The sequence below is a fragment of the Phodopus roborovskii genome, unplaced genomic scaffold, assembly GCF_943737965.1.
Source record: "Phodopus roborovskii unplaced genomic scaffold, PHOROB, whole genome shotgun sequence".
Lineage (NCBI taxonomy): Eukaryota > Metazoa > Chordata > Mammalia > Rodentia > Cricetidae > Phodopus > Phodopus roborovskii.
Genome location: NW_026126517.1, coordinates 34,903,141 through 34,929,289, shown reverse-complemented (window position 1 = coordinate 34,929,289; position 26,149 = coordinate 34,903,141). Strand labels below are relative to the sequence as shown.

General features: G+C 45.8%; 2 protein-coding genes across 4 annotated transcripts in view; one reads left to right on the top strand and one right to left on the bottom strand.

Moving 5' to 3' along the window:
• Positions 1-1,634: 1,634 nt before the first annotated feature.
• Stoml1 (stomatin like 1) lies at positions 1,635-9,254 on the bottom strand. 2 transcript variants are annotated; one of them, XM_051197622.1, is made up of 7 exons: positions 9,047-9,254; positions 7,560-7,666; positions 5,803-5,952; positions 5,368-5,571; positions 3,629-3,824; positions 3,015-3,233; positions 1,635-2,529 (listed from the first exon to the last, which is right to left on the bottom strand). In XM_051197622.1, the coding sequence occupies exons 1-7, from the start codon at positions 9,177-9,179 to the stop codon at positions 2,336-2,338; spliced, it is 1,203 nt and encodes a 400-aa protein (XP_051053579.1). In that variant the 5' UTR covers positions 9,180-9,254; the 3' UTR covers positions 1,635-2,335. The 2 variants fall into 2 exon arrangements, with proteins under 2 accessions (XP_051053579.1, XP_051053580.1); XM_051197623.1 differs by lacking the exon at positions 9,047-9,254 and adding an exon at positions 6,775-6,905.
• A 2,974-nt stretch (positions 9,255-12,228) lies between these two features.
• Positions 12,229-26,149, top strand: part of Pml (PML nuclear body scaffold) — a 32,701-nt gene continuing 18,780 nt past the window's right edge. Inside the window, exons 1-2 of one of the 2 annotated variants that reach the window (XM_051197613.1) lie at positions 12,229-12,442; positions 14,227-14,687. In XM_051197613.1, coding sequence (XP_051053570.1) covers positions 12,314-12,442; positions 14,227-14,687 — 590 coding nt within the window. In that variant the 5' untranslated portion in view covers positions 12,229-12,313. The remainder of the gene's footprint in view (positions 12,443-14,226; positions 14,688-26,149) is intronic. The other variant, XM_051197612.1, reaches the window with a different exon arrangement.

Here is a 26,149-nt window from a genome sequence, read left to right as displayed (position 1 = left end):
ATTTCAATTCTCCTTATGCTATGATCTCATTTTTCCTGTCACTGCTTACTCTGTCCTGGGGTACAGTGCCAGCTGCCATGAATCTGTGTATGAGGGATAATAGAAAGAGGCCTGGGTTCCTTTGTGAAGCAGTCCTTCAGGGCACTGGCTGGTGAATGTTTAAGGTAGCGAATGGCCCAGTGGGGAAGCATGCCATCATAGAAAAGAAGTGGTTCCCCTGTTCACTGCTGCTCTGGTCATAATAGCCAGAAATTGGAAACAACCTAGATGTCTCTCAACAGAGGAATGGATTTTTAAAAAATGTGGTACATTTATACAATGGAGTATTATCCAGCTTTAAATAAAAAATGACACTAAGAAATTTACAGGCAAATGGATGGAACCAGAGAAAAATAATCCTGAGTAAAGTAACCCAGACCCAGAGAGATAAATATGGTATGTATTCACTTATATCTGGATATTAGCCATTAAATAAATGATAACCAAGCTACAGTCCAGAAAAGGAAGGCATACAGGGACTGGGGAGAAAACATATGGATCTCCTTGGCAGGAAGGGCTGAAGCAGGGGGAGGGGAAGAGACCGGGGCATCAGGTGAGAAGGGGATGGGACTGAGAGGGAACGAGGGGAAAGACAGCTAGAACTGAATGACTTTGAGGGGTGCTATGTAAATGGTGCAGTGGAAACTTCCTGTAGTATATGAAGGCCATCTTAAGGAAGTCTCTAGATAATGAGGGATATGGAATCCCTATTGGCCAACTCTTGCTGACAAATGAAGCCTGCAGGGCCGGGACTGAGTTTCATCCAATGTAGTTTTTTGCCAAAAGGGTCCCATAGAAATCCCTAAACAATCCAGACTGTTGCCAAGACAACAGGTTGCTCTCCACAAACTGACAGCAAGGCACCATTGCTAAAGACAACACCCACAAAATTCATTGAACAAGGAGGAGCTGAGCTAGTGCTGACATAGAACCTTCACTCCCCAAGTTCTAATGTCTGACATAGAAAGGTACCAACCCAACTACAAAACCTTTGATCTACAAATGTCCTGGCTGTAGTGTGTGTGTGTGTGTGTGTGTGTGTGTGTGTGTGTGTGTGTGGCAATGGTGACACAAACCGGTACAAGGGCCTAGGAGAAAGGACTGGCACTAGCAGAAGACAAGCTGAGAGCTTATGGGTTGGTGTTTGTTTTTTTCTCTACAAGCCTCTCTAGGAGGCTTACACTCACTCCACTGATAGGGCCTTACACTGGGGCCCTATCAGTGGAGCAGAAGACAGAAGAGCCCAGAGCCAGGCCTTGAGCTAGATCTCTCTCATCAGCCAGGGAAGGGACAACCTCTGAGGGCAACAAGGGGGCTGCTCACTGTGGCTCTGACTCCTCCCCTGAACGAGTTAAGAGCCTCTCATCTTGTTCTCCAGTAAGTTAGTATTCGTGTTCATGTCCTACTTCCCAAATAAATCTGTTCCCTCACTATAAAAAGAAACAGAGAACAACCCACAGCTACCTCACCCTGACTTTAAGGGATGTGAGACACCCAGAAGGAAGAGCTTCAAACACCCCGAGAGCCTGTGTCAGCCTCTAGCCATGACCCTTGACCCTATCCCACCTCACAGCCAGCTGCCCTTCTCCATCACACACTGTAAATCCACATTTATTTGTCGGGTGCTCTTCAAGCCTCTAGTTAGCACAGAATAGCAGGGCTCTCCCACATGCTGCCCTGAGCCCAGCTCCTCAAGCATGCACGATGGAGCTGGGGAACGAGACCAGGTATCTTCAGGAGCAGACCCACTCACTGGAAAAACAAACTCTCCTCTGTCCTCTGTCCATGCCCTCCCCTCCTAGTCTGTTCTGGCTTGCCAGTAGCAAACTGGGGCCACCTGGCACCACTGCAGCAACTCCTTCTGGGGGGGCTGCCCTCTCTGCTCTTCCCTACTGTCTGACCTCCCTGGGTGTCACAGCCACGGTCCATACACTTTGGTCTTTCACACGGGTGACATACAGGCTGCTTCTGTGCCCCTTGTCGGTCCAGTCACGTTATCAGCTGGGTAGGGCAGGCTGGGCTGTCTGTCTTCACTCTGTAGCAAGCTCAGGACTAGGCTTTGTTGGGGATCGAATGAGCAAAGGCCTGTCCAGAGAACCATCGTAGTGAAAACGCAGGACACAGGACACCTGACTCAGCACTGACCAGCTGCAGATTTCTCCCAGCCTCCTGGTTGGACCTGAAACATCTTCTGGCTTCAATTTTCTGCGCCCCAGACCAATGCCTCCTATCCCAAGAGGCTTCTCTGGCTTGGCACCAGGTTCAGGGTTAGGTCATGGATGGACAACCAACACCGTTACTTCAAGGCCCTAAGGACAGCCTCCAGCTTCATGACCACAGCTAGGTCGCCCTTCACCTTCAGTCGCCCACTCATGTAGGCCCCCAGGGGCCGCAGTTCCCTGCACAGCAAGGCCTGTAGGTCTGCCTCAGCCATCTCCACCACCACATCAGGGATGCAATCAGGTGCTCCATGTCCCACTCTGCCTTGTCCTGTTGGGAGGTAGCATTGGCATCAGTAGGAGGATACATTGTGGGGAGAAGAGGGTAGCACATCCCACTGGGAACAGCAATCACTGGTTAGTTCAAGTTATAGAGCTGGGGGTGTGGCCTAGACTTAATCCCCATCCCCACACATACAGCAGGGGTAGGACAGGTCCTAATCAAAGGCTTCAGACCTTACTGACTGACTGACTTCTTGCTTCTCTTTACAAACTTACAAAAAGGGAATGAGCATCTTGCTTCCCAAGGTCACAGTGTTAAAGGTAGTGAGTGTCTGGTATGCAGTAGACCTGTTATGCATGAGGCTCATGGTTACCGGACCGAGCTGTACCGCTGCTCACAGGGAGACCAAAGCCTAGCTTGTCATTACTGGTTCATTCCAATCAGGAGGCAGGAGCAGGGGACAGTCTTTAATGGACCATGGAGGAGGGCACAAGCAACCTAAGTGGGAAGGGAAGGAGAGGGGACAGCCACACCTGCAGTAAGGTCCAGGAAGTAGATACTCTGGGTGCCACTGGGCAAGATGACGTTGAACTGATAGCAGGCCCCAACCTGGCTGACCAGTGCCTCTGACAGGAAAGGTTGCAGGGCAGTGAGAAGCCCCTCAGCCACAGGCTGCTTCGGGCTGGGCTCAGTGCCAGCCCCAGCATGACAGGCAGGTGGCTCCACTTCACTTATCATTTCCAAGGTGTCTCCTGGTGGCCACCAGGGTTGAGGAGGAGGAAGACAGAGAACAGTTCAGCGTTCAGTATTACTCTAAACCTTTTATGAAGCTTCTTCTTACAGCCCATCACGCCCTGTACAGTTGTCTCCTCTCCTGAGATGCCTCTAGACTACCAGCCAACATCCCTAAACCACGTCCAAGCACCTCTGGCCTGCAGCATGGCCCTCTTTCCAGCTACTCTTACAGGGGGCCTATAGCATTGTCTCACAGAGCTACCAGGGCCTCTACACACTTGCACACTTAGGCTCTTCTCCATGCCCTCACTCTGGCCAGCTCTAGAAATGGGGTAGAATGAACCAGCTGAGCGAGGGGACTAGGAGAAAAATCTGCCATATGATGAGCCACTGAGCACCCCACACTCCTTACCTGGCCCTGGGGATGGAGCACCTCCTACTGCTGAGTTCATGCTTCCACCCAGCAAGTGGAGGGCCAACTGTTGGAGGGTGCTGTCCAGGCTGGGCACAGCTGGGCTATCTTGGGGTGGCTGCAGCACAGCCTCCACTGCCAGCTCTACACGGTCCACTTCCAGTCCCCAAGCTCTGGTCACATCATTGATCTCCAGCTGCGGGCAGCGAAGGAAGAAACGGGAGTCATTTCGTAAGGTTTTTCTGAACACCTCTAGACGACTCATTATAGCCACATATGGATGTGAAGGTTCTCCCTGAAGTCTCTCCTGACAGTGAAGAGGCAACGTGATCAGAGAGCAAGGGGTGAGAGGCTGCAGGAAGGCAGTGTGGGGCCAAGAAGCTGTTGGCCAAAATGCAACTGGGGAAGAGCTGTGGAAGTGGCAGGCTAAGGAAGAGGTGAGAGGGGGGTCCACAGGCCCCACACATGGGAAAGGGAAGTGGGAAATGCACACTTGCTTGAACCTGGACTTGAGTGACATGTAACAGACATGTAATGCAGCTCCGGAGACTTCCTTTCAGTTCTGCTCTACCAGGAGATGTAGATGGACCCTGGGCAATGGACCCTCAGTGACTTTCGCATCCTAGATGGACTTCTCCCAAACTGCCCCTCTCACATCAAAGCAACACAACTTTGTTTAAGAGTAATTTTATCTTTTTAAAGGTGAATTGTAATGGGATGTGCTTTTATGAAGAATCTGGTAGTAGCATATTACCTGAGTTGTATTAGTTTGAACAGCGCATTGTGGGTAGGAGCAGATTGGTCTGGCTCTGGCCCAGAGTTGCTCTTTACCATAAATGGCTCTCAGAACCAAGTGGAATAACTTCTGGACCTTGGGCCCCCTCCTCTATTAAAATGACAAACACTGGCCCTCTCACAGAGAAAATGGGAAGCTGAGATGCTGTTGGGCAGGTACAAGTACTCTGTAAGCCATAAAATGCTGGGCCTGGGGCCAGTGGGCTCAGTGGTACAATGTGTCTAGGAGGCCCACAGCCCTGGGGTCCAACCCCAACTGGCATTGCCACAAAACAACAAAACAACCACAGTGCCATGAGGATCACTGTATGGCCAAAAGTAGTTTTTTAGTAGCAATTTCCTCATGCTCCAGTGGGGTGCTAGGTGAAGTTAAACAAGCACTAGGCCACGCATGAAAGGAAGTTATATGTGGGAGGGACATGCCACTGAACATGTAATAGACAGGAAAGAAGGTAAATTAGGTACATTCCAGTGTACCTAATTTCTCATAGATGTAGAGCAGGAACAGGAAAAAGATTCAAAAGCCCCATGTCTGTGTTCTGTTCCAAACAAGAAAATAAGTCCATAAAAATGCACGTGCAGGAATCCCAAGCATGTGACTGCACCGAGAGGGCCCTGATCCTCTCACCCACAAGAACAGAAACTGCAGAGGGCCCTAAGCCCAGGGCTGTGACCACAATGGCAGTGAAGGGTAAAACCTGGGCAGTCAGAAGCAGAGGCCCACGGATTTCCACTTCTTTTCAGAATGCATGTGCTCAAGATGTGTGACTTGGGTCGCCTCTGCTCCTCAACTTGAAGCCTCACCCGGATTCTTTTCAGGTGGTAATTTTGAGACATATAATGAGCCAAGACCCAGAGTAACGGTCCTTGTTCAAAGTGACCTGGCAGAGAAAGCCAGGACCTACTTCTAGACTCTGAGCTGCACCTTGTGAGAAGCCACCTACCAGGAGTTGATCACCAATCTTGAGCTTCTCCATCTGGATCTCCTGTAGTGGCCTCCTGAGTAGGGCCTTGGTCATGGCATTGTGGGCTGTCATTCGAGTGGCTGTGTTTAGGTCCTTCACAGCCATCACAGACAGCACTGGGTCCCAGATGCGGAACTGGACATCAGCTCCCACAGACAACACAGCCCCATCCTTAGAGGCCAACTGTTTCAGAAGACCACAACAGAGATGACATTATAAGGACCAGGGTCTACTGGGAGGTCATACCCATTGAGACTACCCAGCTTGACCCACCTGCCTGGCAACTAGCTCCTCAAAGACAAAATGGCATCTCCAAGTAGGTGGAGTCAGGTATGGCTCAAAACCCAGGTACACCCATAATTCACCATGCAGGACCCCATTTCTTCTGTGCAGGGCAGCTGAGAAGGCCCTCACCTTGCAAGGAGGAACATTGAAGGCTCGGGTCCTCAGATCCACTCTCTGGAAGGAGTCAATGAAGGGCAGCAGAAGAACCATGCCAGGCCCCTGGGGGGTACGAATCCGGCCCAGTCGAAACACGATCATTCTCTCATAGGTGGGCACAATCTGTTCATGATGGCAAAAGACAGGGTTTGGAAGTGGTTTGTCTAGGCTGGCCAATGTCATTTGCCAGATCCCTGTCTGATTAGACCCTCACTTCACCCTGCCAGTCAAATATCCTTTGGTGTGTATGATGTGTGTGAAGGCCAGAGGCAAACCTAGGCCACTTCCTATTTTCCCTTCTCTCTGCCACGAGGCACTGGCAAAACCACTGGGTAAAGCAACCAAGGGCTAACACTTCTGAGACTGAGAGCCAAACTAAGCCTGCCCTCTCAACTGTGTCTGTTGGATATTTTATCACAGTGACAAAAACACCAACACACTTAGATGTGTTAGATGAGAGAACTGAGGCTCACAGACACTGAACTCAGAGACATGCTCAGTGATCACACAGCCCCTCAAGTGAAATGGCTGTGATCAGAACAGTGTCCTCAGTAACAGGCCATGTCCTAATCACCGCAAGTACTGACTTGATCCAGAGAAACCTTACACCTGTGGCCTGAAGCTAATCATGACTCATTCCAGGGAACTGCTTGCTCTTGGATTAGGTGAGGGAAAAGCCTGGCTGCTCTAACAAATGCCCTGAGCAAACAGCTTTACCACTTTCAGATCCCTGGAGCCCTTCAAGAAATAGTTAAATCTAAATTGAGAACTAAAGGCAAGAGAGGCCAAGCCAACCATCCATGGTCACAGGGCATTTATTTCAGAGGCACTGTAGAAGTAGGATCTGGGTTCATCTTAGTGCTCCCCTCTAGACCACACAAACACAGAGGCTTTCTGTCTTCACCACCTAGGGCCATGCCAAGGAAAAGGCCTGCCTGGGCTTACCATCACTGGAGTTCTTGGGGTAGTGCTCAACTACAGCTCTATCTCTCCTCATTTCCTATAAGCACCACTGCTTATGTGAAATGAGGTCTGAGTTCTGCTGGGCAAGCTGAGTGCTTTTCTTTCAAATGGACCTGGGCAAAAGGTCCAATTGGCAAAGGTATATGTCTAGATTCAGGACTCATAAAACTTATTTCTACTCCTTACTGGTTCCCAGGATGACTTTGGTTAAATGTGGACCTCAGTTTATTCATCGGAGGAGTGGGAACTATCCTAGTTTCTCCTGTAGCTGTCATAAACACTATGGTCAAGAGAAACTTGGGGAGAAAAGAGTTCATTTGGTATACAGGCTACAGAACACCACTGAACGAAGCTAAAACCGGAACTAAAGCAGGAAACTGGAGGCAGAGTTGAAGCAGAGGCCTGGGGGGAATGATGGAACAGCCCTTACTAGCTTACCCCATCTCATCTGCTGGCTCAGCAAGCTCGAGCCCAAATGTCTAGGGATGGTACTAGAGGGGGCTGGGCCCTCCTACACTACTCAGCAATTAAAATGCCCCCAAAGACATGGCCACTGACCATTTGATGGAGATACTCCCTTAATAGAGGTCAAGTTGATAGCTGCTGGACATGATGAGCCTTCAAAACTTAAACAACCCTAACCTTGCCTGTTTCATAGAGGTGGGATGATATTTAGAGGCAAGGGGATAAATACGGGGAATCCATTCATCAATGCCAACCCTTTCACTATGTCTCCCGACTCCCCAACAGCATCCAGCCAGCCTTACCTTGAGAGCAAACCAACCAGAAATAGGGAAGGTGAGCAGCAGAAGCAAGAACCCCAGGAAACTGATGAGGCCATGGCAGAGACAGGAGGGCCAGCTCTCAGGTGCATCTGGGGACAAAAGAGCAGAAGCAACCACAAAATACCAGATGGGCCTGGCAAGACAACTTCAAGTACAGTGTCTCATGAGTACAGTAGGCCATGCCAAAGTTTTGCCTGTCTTCTGCTTTGGAGGTTCCCCATAGCTAGTTTGGGACCACCTATCATAACTAACTGGTTTCAAGTGCAACACCCCACACAAGGCTTTTCTCTCCTAGGAAAGAGGCACCGAATCTGAGAACACAATCCATGTGACGTTGTTTTTGCTGGACATAGCAGGAATCAACAACTCCTTGTCTAATGTGTATTGTCCATGTAAACCTGGAAGAGAACACTTATACTGGGCAGAACTAACACTGCTGCTGTTAAGCCATTCCTCTTCTACCAGAAGTATACTTTCAAGGGGTCCTTATGGAGAAAAGGCCTCAACGGAAAAGGTCAAAACGGTAATTGTTCATCAATAGGAGTCACAGTGAGACTAAAGTGTCCCTTTCTAGTTTAGTCCTTACTCTCATTTTAGTACACTAGTTTTTAAAATGTCTATCTCCATTCAAGCTGTTTGGAGGGACAAGCTGGGAGGACGAGGCTAAAGAAAAAGATTCTAACCCTTGGAGAACCAAGAATCAAAAACGGTGCTAAGCAGACAGCCCCACGGTCTAGGGTGAGCTTGCTGTCTGCTTTCTTCCAAGCCCTAGACAGGAAGGCATTTTGATAGACTATCCGTTCAATCCTTCAGGGAGCACCTGCCTGCAGGGCTTTCTAAGTTCCAAACTTTGACCTCTTCAGGAAAGGAATCTCTGGTCAGAGACAATCCTAAGTGCAGGGGGCAGAATATGGGAAATTCATTTATCAATGCCAAAGCGTTCAATGTACTATCAATACAGAAGAACCATAAAGGGCCCAAATACTTCAAGGTCAGGCTGAGAAGTATGAGCCAAAGGAGCCACAGAAGGCTCTGGAGTAAGAAACAGCCAAAGCAAACAACCCGGGGAGCTTGCAGGCCTGCCTTTTTGTTCTGTGCGTCTTCATCAGCACACAGGAGACTCCTGGTCCCTGCGCAGCTACCCTGGGGTAATTGTTTTTCCATTTCTCGCAGGTGCTTTTAGGTTGGTCGTGGCCTCCTCCGCCTAGGACTCTGTTTTCTTTTTATGCACGATGGGCTATCCTGAAAACCGTAACATGATGAGCTGAGGTTCGGGAAGGTGGGGCTACGCTGGTTCTGAATCTGCAGCTGGTGGCCCTAGGGAGGACAAACAGCAGCATCCCAACGCATTCTTTGGCACCCTCTCCACATCCTATTCCCTTCACATTCTCTCCTCCTAAAGGCAGGGAGTACAGGTCTGGGGGTACTGGCAGTCCCTCTACGGTTCGCCGTGCTGGGCAGCCACTCACCGGCCCCTGGCCCCACGCCGCTCGGCTCTGGGGACAAGCAGCCCTTCTGCGAACCCACAAAGCCGAAACTTGACTGCTGGAAACGATCAAAATCCCCTAAGGGCAGCGCCCGATAGCCAGACCTGCCGAACATGACTTCAGACCACGGACACGCCCCACGCCTCCACCGGGCGCCAGTCCTGCCCAGCCCGCTGCAGCCCCGCCCCGCCCCGCCTCACCCCCCGCCGCTTCCGGCTTCACTTTCAACGCCAAAGACAGTGGCTGCTTAGGAGCAGGAAGCAGGCCGGGTCCTCACCCATGTCTCACAGCGCCTCCTCCACTGGGAGGACCGAACTGCAGTCGCACAGTTTGGGCAATTGGCTTGGTTCTAATCTAGAGCTTCTTGAAGGGGCCTGGCCACCTGGGCTACCTCTTTCCTGATCTTTTGCCTGGCCTTAAGAAAGGAGGAGAGGCTTTAAAAAAAAGCATTACAGGAGCCTTTTCTCCAGAATCAAGGAAATGTCATCTGCCTCACATCACTCCTCCAAACTCAGCACACAGATGGATGTGTTTTATCCAGATTTAGGCTTTCTCCTGGATATGTTTGGTAGATTGGTTTTTGTTACCCCACAGTGCAGAAAACATAGCCTGTCATTCAGAGCTCTGTACTTTCTTCCTTAATGATGACAGATACAAGTCACTGTGGACAAGGTGAAGTCAGAAGGCCTGAACTTTGGTATAAAAGAAATTCCACATTCAAACGCCTTAGGAAGCTTAGCAGTATGTGGTGCTGGTGCTGGTGCTGGATGTAGCACAGAGATATAAGATGGCAGAATTATCACATCATTACATCAGACCCTTTGATCTAGGTACCTGAGGTAACTTGTCTTTTCATGGCTTTAGAAAGTCCAAAGGAAGGAGAAAATATACTCCAACAGGATCCTGGGGAGGCTGCCAGGAAGCCATTTTATAAAGCCAACCAAGAATGAAACTTTCCCAATCTTGCCTCCCTAGATCCTTGCCATAGCCCATTTCCAAGTCTCTCTGCTTATGACTGCTGTGCTGACTAATTTTATGTCAACTTGACACAGTATAGGGTCATCAGAGAGGAGGAAACTGCAATTGAGAAAATATCTCCATAAGATTGGACTGTAGACAAGCTGTAGAACGTTTTCTTAATTAAGGATTGATGTGGGAGGGCCCATCCCATTGTGAATTCTATAAGGAAGCAGGATGAGCAAGCCATGGGGAGCAAGCCATTAAGCAGCACCCCTTCATGGTCTCTGCATCAGGCCCTGCCTCTAGGATCTTGCCCTGTTTGAGTCCCTGTCCTGGCTTCCTTCATCGATGGATCACAATGTGACAGTGTAAGCAGAATAAACCCTTTCTTTCCCAATTTGCTTTTTGGTTATGGTGTTTATCACAACAATAAAAACCATAAGACAAGTTGGTACCAGGACTGGGGTTTTAGTTAATTCCAGATGTAGTCATGTTGATAACCAAGAATAGCCATCATAATTCAACTTGTTGTCAACTTGACACACAATCATGTCTCCTTATGTTGTGATTAATTTCCAAATTAAAACAATAAGTAGATCACAGTAATGCCTAAGCATAACGTAACTATCCCACATACAATTGCAAATACCTTATATATTTAACAATGTCATAATTACACCTAGCCACCTAACATAACTATCCCTCATACAACTGCAAATGCATTATAAATTTAGAATAGGTGGCAATGTTCCTTGAGGGATATTCTTTAAGTAACTCAAACTTAAATATAACCATTGATATTTTCTTAATTGATATTAGATTGCATGATAAAGAAATCGAGGAAAGAAAACACAAATAGTTTTACAAACAGATTCTTAAAAAATATGACAGAAACATATTCCCACTACATTTTATTGTTCTTAGTTTGATGGGTTAATTGTAGAGGCCAAGGAATACAGGTCAGCCTGGAGGTATGTGACACTTTCAAGGCCTCTCATAGACTCTAGGATGTTGGATCTCCCTTCAGCACCCTCTCACCCCAACTCTAAGTTTACAAAAGCAGGGACCTGTCACCATCCATTCTGATCTGTTTCATATAGAAACAGCATAGGATGGATGTACATAGGAGCCAGAAAAACTGGGTGGGAATAGATGAAGTTGGAAGTCAAAGGCACTGGTCAGTGAGACTACCTACAGGTATGCCTTTTCCCTCACCCACTGGGTTCTGAATTTCTTTTCACTGGCCAAGAGCTAACTTTCTAACTCCTTGTCCTCTCCACTGCTTCTGGCAAGTTCCCCCCCCCCGCTTCCCTGCTTTCCACCACTCACATTCACCAGACCCACTGCCACTCAAGGCATCATCCTGTTCTGTCTTTCAATGTCCTCCCACCTGACTCAGGTCCTTCTCTGCATCCCACAGCCACTTCTCATAAGCCTCCTGTCTCAAGGCCATCAGAGAGACACAGCTGACACCATGTACCAAATCCTGCACCAATTCTCGGATCATATACAGAACTGGCCAATCTCCCGCCTTATGATCAATCTCCTCTTCTCAGGAATAATTGTTCAGGAGCTCCCCCTCAAATCTGAAATCCCAAACAGGCTCTCCTGTTTCAGACCTCCACTCCCTTCCAGGTGCTCATCTCTCTTTAAAGTGTCTCCGCAACAGTGAATCCTGGTGACATTTTACCGTATGCTCCGTTGTTAACTGAGGGATGACTTTCCAGGCAGACCCATCCAAGGTCTTCATTTGGGATGACTTGGGGGGTCCTCTTAAAGTGGGATGTATTTCTTAATAAAGAAATAGCCTCTCAAAGAGGGGTTCTTAACTAGGGATACACAAAACTATGCGATGAGCTGAACAGTTCACAGACAGACCTGGAAAAGGGAAATGCCTCTGTCAGCTTTGCATCTCTCCTAGAAAGCATATTGTGTGCATGGCAGGATCTTTCCTCGTAGAGCAGTCAAACTCGCGATCTTTCTGCTTACAGAGCTAAGCCATCACGCTGGGCTTACTTGTTTGCTTGTTTGGTTAACCTCTGTGGTTCTACCCGAGGTGGCTCCAAAGTTCCCCAGTCTTTCTCTTCTAACTCCCGAAGGGTGACTTCAGAACCAGCCTCTCCGCCCCTAGACCCGCCCCTGTCCTGTCTCACTTCCTCTCGAGGGGCGGGTCCTCGGCGGGTACCTCCCCGCTAGACAGCTCAGGCTGCTCAGTTTTCTGGCATAAGTCTGGGATTCACTTCCCGCCCTGACAGACTCAATCCAGAAATCGAAACTGCGCCGGTATCCATGCAGAAGGCGCCCGTATCCTTTGGATCTCCCTTTCTCCAACAGGAACTCCTCCTGACCCCTAGGCCCACCATGCCTTCCCCGGAGGACCCCTCTGAAGACCATGAACATAGCCAGAGCCCCGCGGAGGTACTACTGGGTTAAGCGATGGAGGGCTGTTAGGATTTTATTTGTTTACTTTGGTGGGGGAGTTGAGAATGAAGAAGGTTTTTATAGAGAGGGTAACTTAGTGTCCTAGAGAGACACCAAGGTCCTGACCCTCCTGTCTGGGCAGAGGTAGGACGGATAGCATAGAATAAAAAGAGTAACCAGGATGAGTTAGGGGAGCCATGGGGAGGGATAGTTGGGTTGTAATGAGATGGGCCACTCCTACCCCCTAGAGCCTTGTCTTTTGGCTTCTACCTCAGATGAAAAACATCCAGAGAGAAGGCCAGGCCAGGAGTCTCCTTTGCTCTAGCCTGGAGCTAAAGGCATGCCCCAAACAAGACAAAATCATTTACACCCCTCACCCGCAGCTGTGGTAGCACATGCCAGGAGCAACAGTACTCCAGATACAGGTGCTGGAGGATGGTGATAAGTTCCAGGCCAGCCTTTTCTACAAAGAGCATTCAAGACTGCTAAAGGCAATACAACAGGACCCTGTTTCAAAACAATACAAAAGAAACATATAAAACTTGGCCTCGATAAAAGTGTTGTCATGGCTAAAACCAAGGGGACTCATGGGACTTCTCTCACTTTTGATTTTCATAGATTTATTTTATGTGTATGAGGTTTGGGGAATTTTTGTTGTTTCATTTTCCTGAGATAGGGCCTCACTACATAGTCTTAGCAGGGCTGGAGCTTACTGTGTCAACCAGGCTGGCCTGAAACTCATAGAACCACCTGTGTTTAGCTTCTGAGTGCTGGTATTAAAGGTGTGGGTCACCATGCCTTTCTCTTGTCACTTCTCTTAAGGAAGCTTAGTTCTCGGTCCTCCTGGAAGTTTTACCTCAACCTGCCATACTTATCTCCAAAGAAACTACTGCTATCCCTTTAGTCTTTATTGTTTTTCCTGCATTCCCCTTAACACAAGCTCAAATAATACCACATTACCATAACTTTTTAATTATTAGCATTATATAACTAAGGATTAACAATATTAGTTAATATTTATGGGTATTTCTCATGTGCCAGGCACGATATTGAGCACTTTGTACCCTTTAAACAATAGCTGTGCTTTCTGTTTCTATGAACTTAACTATTATTAATATGTCATATAAATGGAATTGCACAATATTTCTCACTTTATGGGAGACATATTTCACTTACCAAAATGCCTTCAAGGTTCACCCACATTGTTTCATGTAATCAGAATTTCATTCCTTTTAAAAGTTAACGATATTCCATTACATGTGCAGACACATTTTGTTCATGCATCCATGTGCTAATCAACACTTGGGTGGCTGTGACTATTCTGATTAGTGCTGCTGGGCACATTAGTATATAAATATCTGCTTGGAATTTTCCCCCAGTTTTTCTGGGTATATATGAAAGGTGGAAGTTCTGATCATATGGTAGTTCTATGTCTAACTTTTGGAGGACCATAAGCATTTTAAATGAGGTTGGTACTTTAGTGTGTCCCTTTCCAAGGGACTTGGGTCCCTTGAAGGTAAAGATGTATCCAGTCTTGTATATCAGGGCCTATTAGTGAGTTTAGTGGTAAGTAGATGGGGCCCTGTAAATTTTGCAGTGAGAGTTGCAAGGCCTGAATAAATGAGGAACTGGGGTGCCGATAAGCCAGAGCATGACCCAATGACTCCCTGGAATGGAATGCGAGGTCCTACCCTTCCCAACTTCTAGAGGCCAGTGGTGGAGGAGGAGGAGCGGGACTCCTGCACTTTCTGTAGGCCTCATTTCCCTCTTTGATTCACCAGCAAGCCATGAAGGAAGAATTCCAGTTTCTGCGCTGCCCGGGCTGCCAGGCCCAAGCCAAGTGCCCCAAGCTGCTGCCTTGCCTGCACACACTGTGCTCTGGATGCCTGGAAGCGCCAGGCTTGCAGTGCCCCATCTGCCAGGCGCCTGGGGCCAGCGCTAATGCAGAAGCCCTGGATAACGTGTTCTTCGAGAGCTTGCAGCGGCGCCTGGCGGTGTTCCGACAGATTGTGGATGCGCAGGCTGTGTGCACCCGTTGCAGAGAGTCCGCTGACTTCTGGTGTTTTGAGTGTGAGCAACTCATGTGCCGCAAGTGCTTCGATGCGCACCAGTGGTACCTCAAGCATGAGGCTCGGCCCCTGGCCGAGCTCCGCGACAACTCAGTTCGCGAATTCCTCGATGGTACTCGCAAGTCCAACATCTTTTGCTCCAATTCCAACCACCGCAACCCTGCGCAGACCAAGTGAGTGGAGCATCTTGGAGCCAGGGGTGGGAGCTCAGGGAACTTCTCCTTCAACATGGGGTCCACTGGCTTGTAGTCGTTTGTAATGCTCCTCTGAAATATATATATGGTGCTACAGAATCATTCTTGCACCTTTACCTAGGGTATCTTTAGTACAATTTTTTTTTTTTTTCAGAGTGCCATAGCAAGTGAGATGCAAAAAACAGTACATTTTAGTACAGGCCACCAAATTTTAGATGTCTTAAGAATGGATTTTTCCTCTGGGGCCCCATGGAATCTCAGAAAGGTGTTAAGATAAGGGGCAAATAAATGGTGTCTGGAAAGTCGAAACTCTGTCATCAGGGAATGCTGTGTGAAATTATCTATATGAAAAGAACAAAGAAAAAGAACAGAAAATTCACTTATAATTATTTCTGTTAAACAGAATGTTTTAATTTTATATTTATATAGCAGAATATATTTTAGCCGATAAGGTAGTATATGATAAATGAACTTCTGACCACTCCGAAGTGGACTGCTTGCATTCGCTTCTGCCTAACAGGGCTAGCAGTCCCTGGGAACAACAGAAAGTACTTCCTCATTTGGGAACACATCTTGACCTACAGACTGTGTAATCCAGGAGCTTGCTTCCTTCCTGAGTCTCTGAGGAGTCCTGCCCCTTTGCTGGATTCCTCATCGTATATTGCTGCTTACTTTGCTTTCATGGTGCACTGTTAAGATCAAAAGACTTTCTGTCTGTTTATTGGCCCCTGTATTTCTTCCTTTGTGAATTGCTAGTTTGGAGCCCTGTTTGCTTTTCCTTTGAGTTGTTTGTCCCTCTGTAAGAATCTGTTGCAGTGTTGTTTCACTTAGTATGTGGTATCATGTTTGAAATAACTCTTTAGCATTAGGCAATAAGTCTCTCTCTTGATGGTGTAAAATTTTGACACAGTCGGAGGAAGAGACACTGCCTATGTTAAAACAATCTATATATTCTATGGTCTTTTAGTATGACGAATTAAATGTCTTTTTTTTTTTTTTTGGACTGGATTTTGGTTCTTAGGAGGAAAAACTCAACTTGGATTTTGATATACTATTAATTTTATTCCTAGCTAGATCACATTTTGAAATATTTTAATTAGGCTATTTTCTGTAATCATAAGTATAATCACTTTAGTATGAAGTATGTATGGTTTTTTTGTATTATGTTTTCTTGTCTGTTTTATACTAACCTCTTTAATTTGTAATCTTTCCTTTCTTTGAGCATGATAATATAGTCCTTCATAATATAGGAGATTATTGATTTCCCCAGGCCTCCAGAGAAGTGCTTATCTTTCTACAAACTCTAAGACATTTCAAGATTACTCATAAGCCAGGGTGTCTTTAATACCAGCCCCGGGGTAGCAGAGGCAGGCAGATCTTTGTGAGTTTGAGAACAATTTAGTCTACAAGCACGTTCCAGCCTAGCCAGTGCTACATAGTGAGACCCTGCCATTTAAAAAAAAATTATTTATAATGCTAAAATATAAATGTCACATAAATGATTTTTTATTTAATATTGGGAATATGATTTTTAAAAGGCTGTAGAAATACTATATAAGTTGTGTGTGTGTATTCACATGTACATAAAAGTGCATGTGTGTGCTCATGTATGTGGAGACGAGCAGACAATTTTGTATGTTCTTCTTTTTATTTTTATTTTTTAAACTAGTGGTTATGGAAAAACTTTTGCTTTCAACCCTAGTGCCATAAATAACCCTCAATTTCCCTTTGGCCACAAGTCAAAATAAACCACCCTGGCCTTTGTCATTGAGCTGGCTTGTAATTCATCCTGGGGAGCAGCACAAAAGGTGGCTTTAAACTTTGGTTAGGGTCTGCCCTCAGGTCACTGGTGTTTGATCACCATGCCCGTGGAGTGGGTTGTTCCAGCCAGCCATTTGCCATGCTTGTAATATACTGTGTTCTCTATTAGTATTGGTGTCTGAGTACAAACAGGCCCAGCCTTGCCTTCTTGGGTATCTGTGGGGTGGACAAACAGAGCCAGCAGTGAGCAGCAAAGGCTGCAGAGTGACAAGGTAGGGAGCCTGTCTCACTAACCACCCTCCGTGCCTGTGTTTTCACAGTGACTCTCATTACACCGTCTCTTCTGTGATGTTCTCTTGGCACTGTTGCCTGCGCAAGACACAGATATCTAATATCTAATAGAAGGAAGAAGGAAGGAAGGCATAAAGGTCTAGATTGCAGAAAAACACCTGCCCAGCCTGAATGGACAGAAGCAGTACTCCTAGGAAGGAAGGAAAAGTCAGAAAGGGGAAGGCTCTGTGTGCAAGATAGAGAGAGCACTAGAGAATCCGTGAGTCTTAGAAATTTCACTATACTGGGGCTGGAGCGATGACTCAGAGGTTAAGAGCACCGACTGCTCTTCCAGAGGACCTGAGCTCAATTCCCAGCAACCATATGGTGACTCACGACCATCTGAAATGAGATCTGGTGTCCTCTTCTGGTGTGCAGGCACACATGCAGGCAGAGCACTTGTATACATAATAAATAATAAATCTTAAAAAGAAGAAAAAGAGGCATTGCACTATACAGGGATAGGAAAGGTGAGTTGGGGTCAGACACAAGGAGCTCAGGAGAAGTTGTGATGTTATTGCACACTTTCCAGAACATTCAACCTGCTCAGCTTACTCCTGTTTTCCATATACACACTCATGTCTTGTCATTTAGAACCCTATAGAGTGCTAATGAGACAGTGGAGTGCACTTTTGGAAACTCACTGCTTGAAGTCATGGCTAGACCCTCTCCCTGCCCTCTGGTTCTTTGTCTCAAGTGGGCAACTCTGATAACTGTTAGGCCCATATTTATTTATTCAGCTGCATTCTTATTTCTGTTTCACTCCCGTTCATAAGAATTTTGACAGTGTGTATTTCATATGTTGGGTATGCTCAGAAACTGAAGTATAGAATCTGGAGGGAAAAGGAAGCCCCCTTAGGAAATTAAGGTCTGTGAGAAGGGGGAGAGGAGGAGAAAGACTGGAGCCACTCCGACAGAACCTCTGGGACCTGGGGGCTCACCGGAGAGGCCTTTCACCTACGAGTGATAGGGATCTAGGTCTCTCAGTGTCTGGATATTTGAGCCTAAAGTTTGGTGGATTGGGGTAAAGGAATTCATCCAGGGCTATCAAAGCCTGTAGGCAGGTACTATAGCTGTATGGAGAAAGTGGAATACCTATTCATCAAACTAAAGAAGTGTAATGGAGGCCGGGCAAGGGTGGCACACGTCTTTAATCCCAGCGTTGGGATTTAACTCACTCTGTGAGTTTGAGATCAGCTTGGTCTACAGACCAGGACAGCCAGGGCTACACAGAGAAACCCTGTCACAAACAAACAAACAAAAAGAAGTGTGATAGGATCCGAAGCCAGTTGGAAAGTCTCCAAGATAAGAAGCTGGAATGGTTGGCAACAGGTGACAGAAAGGCAGCTCCAGGCAGGAACCAATGACATCCATTAGCAAAGCTGTGACAATGCAGGGAAGAGCTGGGATGCTGCTGAAGGGGCATGCTGATGGTTCCACTTGGCGTTGGGACCGTGGTGAGGCAAGCCGGTGCCAGGAGTACAAACTTGAAGGAGACCCTTACATGCCTGGCCCGCATTAATCCTCTGGGAGAAGCTACCTAGCTTTGCGCCCTGGATGCCTTGCTGCCACTTGCTTACCAGCCCTGCCTGTCCCCACCCTCCCACCCACCTTGTGCAATTTTTAGCGCATTGCATCTTCTTGGGGCTTATGATGTTCCTGAGATTGATTTCTGGCCAGGGAGAAGCACGGGCACATGGCAGAAGGCTGCTGCCAGCAGCTGGGAAACATAGCAGAAAGGATAGTAAATGACTCCTTTCTCAGTTTTTAAATGCACTCACCCAGGAAACTTGGTTTCAGACCCAGGAATAACCATGCTGCACTTGGTAGGATATTATGTGTATAAAAGAGATTTCCCTCACACACCTGGCCCTTGTGATGTTTCAGAAACAAAAATAAGGAATTGAACATAACTAAGGCAAGATCAGCCTTAGGGTGTTAGTCCCTGGAAAGGCCGGGCTCTCGTCTCCAGCTGTGGCACTGAGCTTAGCAGGGAGACTCTGGACAGTGTAGAAGAATGGTTAGCAGTGAGATTTAAAGGTAGCAGGCTTTTCCCATTGATTCCTAAGTAATAAAATGAAGCTAACTGGAACCACATCTGTGTGTCTGTCCATCTGCCACTGAATAATCAGTTAGGGAGACAACAGTTTACTTCATGCTGGGCATCGAAACAGCTGTTGCCCAGCAAGTGAGAACTGGTGTCGGAAGGCTGTGTTGGGTACACACAGTACAGTGCACCCTGGTGAGGAGACAGCTTCAGTTGCACTGCCAGGCAGGTTGAAGGAGGGAGATCTTGTATCTGACTGTGAGGACAATGAGAGGCAGCTTTAAATCCATACTTTGGAGAGCTTTGTTTGGTCCCATGGAAAACAATTTGTAAAAATGAGTGAGACATCTTTAGCTTCTGGACTGTAAAATGGTTGATAGCTCATATAAGCCAGGAAAAGTGGTCCAGCGCCTGACACCCCCCCACCCACCCAGCCTGATTCTGCCAATGCCTCTACATTTACAAAGGGCTCTTTCCCCAGGGATGCCATAGATTTTCAAGAGCTAAGGAAGTTACATACAGTTAGCCTTGAGTCCCGGGGGATGGGGTGGGGGCAACGAATTGAAAGCTGAGTCTCAGTATTGTCACCAGTGGATTAAGTACTCTCCTTGAAAAGCTGCTCAGAATGCTAGGGGCCTTTCAGCCTGGCCTATGCCAAAGTCAAGCTTTCTCAAAGCTCATGGGTGTGTCTTCCTTAAAAGGAAATCTGATTTCATGCTGGTGTTAGGAGGGGGAAGTCCTTCAATGTGCCTCAGAAAAATGGCTACTGCAAAGGGATCAAAGAAAATAAAACGCCAGGTATGAGCAGAAATGAGGGCAAAGGACAGATTTGTAGCCAGTATCATGTAGAGCATCCTGACTCCTTAGGAGTTCCTTTCCTGTAGAGTCACAGAATTGAGTGTTCTCAGTTGATTCCACCTGCCCTGCCCATCTTCTGAGATGTTCCCCTGGGGAATCTTAATCCAGAACCCCCTGCCAAGACTGTTCCCACTGCCCAAAGAAGATAGAAATGGGAGGTCAAGGAGTTCATGGGCTAACCTAGAAGGAGGGGTCCTCCCACCCAGGGACAGAGGATGAAGGACTCCTGACTGCAGAGTGTGGTCTCTCCTGCCCTGCCAGCCTCCCCATTCCTGTGGCTGCAGCTAGCAGAAGGATCATGCAGGTTGCTTATTTAGAACTCAGAGTGTATTTTCCTTTAGAACTCTACTGTTGAAAGGAAGCATGCTGTTAAAGCAATGTAAAGTTTCATTTTCCTTGAATTTAACAGAAAAACAAATTAGACTTGCCAACTTCAAAATATGTTTAGAGCCCAGGGAGGTAGCTCAGTGGTAGAAATCTGCTGAGTTGCATGCAGCCCTAGATTTGATCCCAGTCACCAAAAGGGAAGAAAGAAAGAAAAAAAAAAAAAAAAAGGAAAGAAAAGAAGGAAGAAAGGAGGAAAAAACTACCCTTCCAAAAAGATTCCTCTTAGGTCACTTTGTTTTACACCTCAATGCCTAGATTTAAAACTACAATTACTGGAGGGGCTGGCAAGATAGCCCAGTGGGTAAGAGCTCTTGCTCCCAAGCCCGGTGGCCTGAATTTGATCCCAGAGGCCACATGGTAGAAAGAGAAATGACTCCTGCAAGTTGTCCTCTGTCCTCCACACATAAGTGGTGTCCTCTCTCTCTCTCTCTCTCTCTCTCTCTCTCTCTCTCTCTCTCTCTCTCTCTCTCTCTCTCTCTGACACACACACACACACACTTTAAAGAAAACTGTTCAAGTCTGATGTTTTGTCTGTAATGAAGTACTCCATCTTAGTATTAATGGAATCTCAGCCATGGACAAGCTGAACGCACACATCATTTCCCAGCCCTGCAGTTTTGTTTCCACCTCAACACAGGCTTCATGATCCCAAATTGTTGGATATCCCCCACACACAACTGGAGATGGAATCCAGGATGAGTGTTTACTGCCTCTGAACTACATGCTGCCAACACCCAGATTCTGTGTTTTGGTTGAGCTCTGCCTGAAGGGACTTTGTCAGGAAATATTTTCCTTCAAGGAGGACTTCTGTGTTCCAAGCTGCTTGTGTCTCTTGGGTTTGAAAATATTCATGGTTGCTTTTATACTTGAGTGACATCTTAGCTAGGTATAGTGTTCCTGGGTCACATTCTTTCCTTCAAGTGTTGTACACGCTGCTGCATTTTATTCATTTAAAAAAAAATGCAGAGGGCCAAGGGAAAATAGATTTTTTTTTTGTCTTTGTGTATGTATGTGTGAGTGTAAGCATGTGTGCAAATGTGGGGCATGCCCATACATGTACATGTGGAGGTCAGAGGTTGACTGGCTTTCTCCTTTTGATAGAGGCATGAATACAGATCGCAATCCCCTGGATAGACGGTTATATGAGTACTGAGGATCCAAAGTCAGGTCCTCATGCTTGCACAGCAAGCATGAGCCATCTCCCTAGCACCTCTTTTTCTGTCTTCCTGCCCAAAGGTGTTTCTTATTATTGAAATTTGCTAATAACCAATGTCTGGCTAGTTCTATGTCTGACACAAGCTACAGTTACTAGCGAGGAGGGAGCCTCAACTGAGAAAACGCTTCCATAACCCTTGGGTTGTAGACAAGACTGTAGCACATTTTCTTAATTAGTGATCAATGTGGGAGGGCCCATCCCATTGTGGGTGCTGTCACTCCTGGGCTGGTGGTCCTGGGCTCTATAACAAAGCAGGCTGAGCAAGCCAGGAGGAGCAAGCAAGTAAGCTGTGCCCCTTCCTGGCCTCTGTAGCAGCTCCTGCCTCCAGGTTTCTGCCCTGTTTGAGTCCCTGCTCTGACTTCCTTCTATGATGAACAGTGCTGTGGAAGTATAAGCCAAAAACAAAAAAAACAAACCCTTTCCTCCTCCCCAAGTTGCTTTGGTCATGGTGTTTCATCACAGCGATAGAAACCTAAGACATCCAAGCTGTCCTGATGGTGAGCATTTTGTATCAAATTATTCTGGACCTTGCCAGACTCCATCAATCTAAAACTTCTGTGACATTTTCCTCCATCGCTCTTCTTACTCCTCACGCTCTGCCTTCCTTTCCTTGGTTTGCAACCACTAATATCACACCTTGCAGTTTATTTTTAAGGGTTTTCTTATTAATAACCTAACAATATCACTACATTTTGAATGAAACTTACTAAACATCATTTGGGTGAGCAATCAAAATTAAAACTACCATATACAGGCAAAACCATGTAATAGTTATTTTTGTAACTTACTTGATAATTCTAGAATTGCTTGTATCATGCAGGGAATCATTGTCTATTTTGTATGTCACTAGATTCTGTTAATGTTTAATGATGAATTTTGTAACAAATTCTTGGCATGGCATATCTTACACTGTGGACATATTCTGCCAAAGCCATTAAGGTTAGCGTGGTATTTTAAGATAGGCATGAGTGAATAGCAGAGTTGGCTGTTTTTATATGCTACTTATCTAATAGAGTGGCATGCTGTTGTCTTAGTCTCTTACTGAATATCTTTTTTTTTTTTTAATTCATGGCCTTAACAGATTTTTTTAAAGATTTATTTATTATGCATACAGTATTCTGCTTGCATGTATGCCTGCAAGCCAGAGGAGGGCACCAGATCATCAGATCACCAGGTTGTGAGCCACCATGTAGTAGCTAGGAATTGATTTCTGGACCTCTGGAAAAGCAGCCAGTGCTCTTAATCCTTGAGCCATCTCTCTACCTATGTTTTGGATAGTTTATTTTACCATTTTGTTTAGTGAAAATAGATTACACTTAAGTAAAAATAACTCAATCACTCTGCTCATCTAAAGAATAAAGCTTGTCTTATGTCTTTGTGTGCATGACCCTGTATGTGTACACATAACTGTGTGCGTACATGACTGTGTGCATGGCTGTATATATGTTCATGACTGTGTATGTACCTAGCTGTGTGTATGTACATGACTGTGTGTACATGATTGTATGTGTACATGATTGCATGTACATGATTGTGTGTATGTGCATGACTGAATGTGTGTACATGACTATGTGTGTGTGTGATTGTGTGTATGTGTATATGACAGTGTGTGTGACTGTGTGTATGAATACATAACTATGTGTGTGCCTGACTGTGTGTGTATACATATGTGTGTGTGTGTGTTTGTAGACTGGAAGTTGATGTTAGTGCCTTCTTCATTTGCTCTCCATCTTACTTTTTGAGACAGAATTATGGAACCATGGGATCCCTAATTCAGCCAGACCGACAGGCTGCAAACTTCAGGGATCCACCTGTCTGCCTTTTCAGGCTAGGATCACAGATGGGCCACCATGCCTTGCTTTTTATTTGGGTGCTGGAGATCCACACTCAAGCCCTCATGCTTGTACAGTAAACACTTTACCAACTAAGCATTCTTCCCAGCCCCTGAATTCACCTTCTTTCTTGCAACATTTATTGGCAATTTTTGTTGATATTCATCATTATGTAATTATAATGTATAATTACAAAATTCAGTGAGTTTTTCCCTCAGTCCTCTAACCTTGTTCCAAAAAAATTGGTTGTTCTTTATTACCACGTGGCAGATGTGAAATGCTTTTGGTTATGATCATAAAGGGTAGTTTCCACACCTTGGCTTCTCCTTTGGGAATTACAGAGCAGAGGCACTGGGGAGTCTTGACTGGAGTAGGAGGGACCAAGATAGGTCAAGCTTTGGCTATTGTTCCAGATCAGCAATAATTGGGCAAGAAGGAAGACAATAGCAGTGATATGACAGGTGAGGAGCTGGAATTTTGTTACTATCTTTTTGTCCTAGCCTCTGCCACACATAGCTAACCTCATAATGTTTTTTTTTAAAGTAGATGAAAGTAGATTCAGCCAATAAGAATTACTGATGAGGATGGAGAGATGGCTCAGAGGTTAAGAGCACTGGCTGCTCTTCCAGAGGTCCTGAGGTCAATTCCCAGCAATTGCATGGTGGCTCACAACCATTTATAGCGGGATCTGATGCCCTCTTCTGGCATAAAGGTGTACATGCAGATAGCACTCATATACATAAAATAAATAAATAAATATTAAGAACTGTTGCTGGTGGCATCTTTGATGATCCCAGAGTCTTTAACTTGAGAATGGTGGTGCCATTCACTGGCCTAAAGGATGTCAGGAAGGGCTGGGGGACCCAGGACACAATGGACTTGATACCCACTGAATGAAAGATAGCCCAGTGTTTTAAGCCAGATCTTTTGACATTTCATACTCTCCTAGTTCCATGCTTGTTTTAATAAATGCTAACTAGATGAGAAAAGTATCCATTGACTTTCTTCCACAGATTTTTCAAACATTTTTTAGCTATGTGGTTCATCAGTTCCTACATATGACATTTATCATCACTTGGCTAAGTTTTTAAAAACCTCATAATTAGATTTAAATGCCTTTAAAACAGTTATGCTATCTTCTTCTTCTTTTACTGTTATCTTCATTTATATTATGCTGAATTTATTTCCGTGTATGCGTTAATCCAGCCATGAGCTCTATAAGTTCGTCGGTGTATCTTCGGTGTTTTGTTTACCTGGATGTGTTCAATGACCAAAGAATCTACGTCTAGACCCTGCATTACTCTCTGCATTTTTAAGCATGTGCAGCAAAAATTCAGCACTTTTTTTTTTTTTTTTTTTTTTTTGCGACCAACCCTGTGTCCAGCCTCACTGTTTGGCCTGAGCATACTTGCTGACTTAGCTCTTGTACCTCCAGAATGGCACACATTGCTTCTTTAAAGTGACATCTTTCAGATATTTGGTGGCTTTTTGGATATGCACACCCTTGATGGCCTGGGAAGTTTCACGGGTGTTCTTAAAGTGAACCCGAAGATTTTAACTTCTTGACTTGCATGATTTTGTAGGGTTTTCTCAGTTGAGAGAATAGCAAATCATCTTCATAGATCACCTTAGCCACTTACAGGAAGGACCAGTTATGCTGTCTTGAGAATCAATAATCTTACAATATCTAGTCTTTCTAATCAGAAGCTTCATCTACTTTTCTGGATTTTTAGAATTTTTTTTATTTTAAAATTACATTTATCTTCCTCTGCCTCCCAAGTACTGGAATTAAAGGTGTGTATTTTTTTAAGTTTTCATACAATATATTTTGATCATATTCTCTTTCCCAACTCCTCCTAGATTTTCCTCCCTACTCAACCAATTGCATGTTGTTTCTCTCTCTTAAAAACAAAATCCAATAGAAAAAGCAAAACCGTGGAGTCTGTTTTATGTTGGCCAATTGCTCCTGAGCACAAGGCCTGCCCTGAAGTGTGCTTCACATCCCCCTTGTCTCCTCATTGTAGAAGACCAATTTTCCTTTCCCAGAAGCTATCGGTTGCAAATGCTTCTTGGTTAGGAGTTGGACTTTGTGCCTTCTTCCTGGTCCCCATGCCAGGATATTTACTGATTTATTGTATGCTTATTCCTGTGTGCATTTGCCACAGCACAGATGTGGGTGTCACATGAATCCTAGGGATCTAACTTGGGTGGTCAGGTTTGATGGCTCTCACCTTTGTCTACTGAGCCAGCTCACCAGTCCCACTTAGACTTAATTCTAATGAGTTTTTGCTATTTTCTTCATATAAATCTTACAGATTTATTGCTAGTATGTGGAAGTATTTTGTAACAGTTTTGGATTGTTGTTGTGAATGGGACTCCCACCCACCCCAATTTGTTTTTAATTTCCTTTGATGTAATAGAATTAAGATCTCTCTCTCCCTCCCTCTTCATCTCCTTTCTGTCTCACTTTTTCAGTTCTGGTGTAATACAGTTATTTTTCTGAGTAATTTCTTGTTGACTCAGTAGTGTTTTAGTTAATCCTTTCGTGTATTCTAGGAGGAAATACCAGGCCTTTTTGCCCTTCTGGGACACAGTTCTCTGTCTTGAGTAAATCTAGGCTCTTGTCACAGAACCCCGTGTAGGTCCCCATCTCACTTAGGCCTCTTTCATAGTGCCAAGCACATAGTCTGAGCTCAGTGAGTGTCCCTCAGATGAGGCAGAAGGAACCACTTAGCTAAAAGCATTTCTGGGTCCAGGTGGCAGCACATTGACAGATTACCCAGATTCCTGGTCTACCCCTAGCCTTCTCAGAGAGTTAGGGGCTTTGGAAGTTCAGTGGCCTGCAAATGGCATGGGCCTGAGTTACAGTTCTCTCTGCTCCATTGCTGTTTACCTCAGTCTGGCTCTGGCTCTGGGTAATAGGACTGTTACTGAGATCAGACTCCATGGATGAAAGAGATGCATCCTTGGGGCTGTTCTTTCCTACTCTCTGAGCTCTCTGGGAATTCTT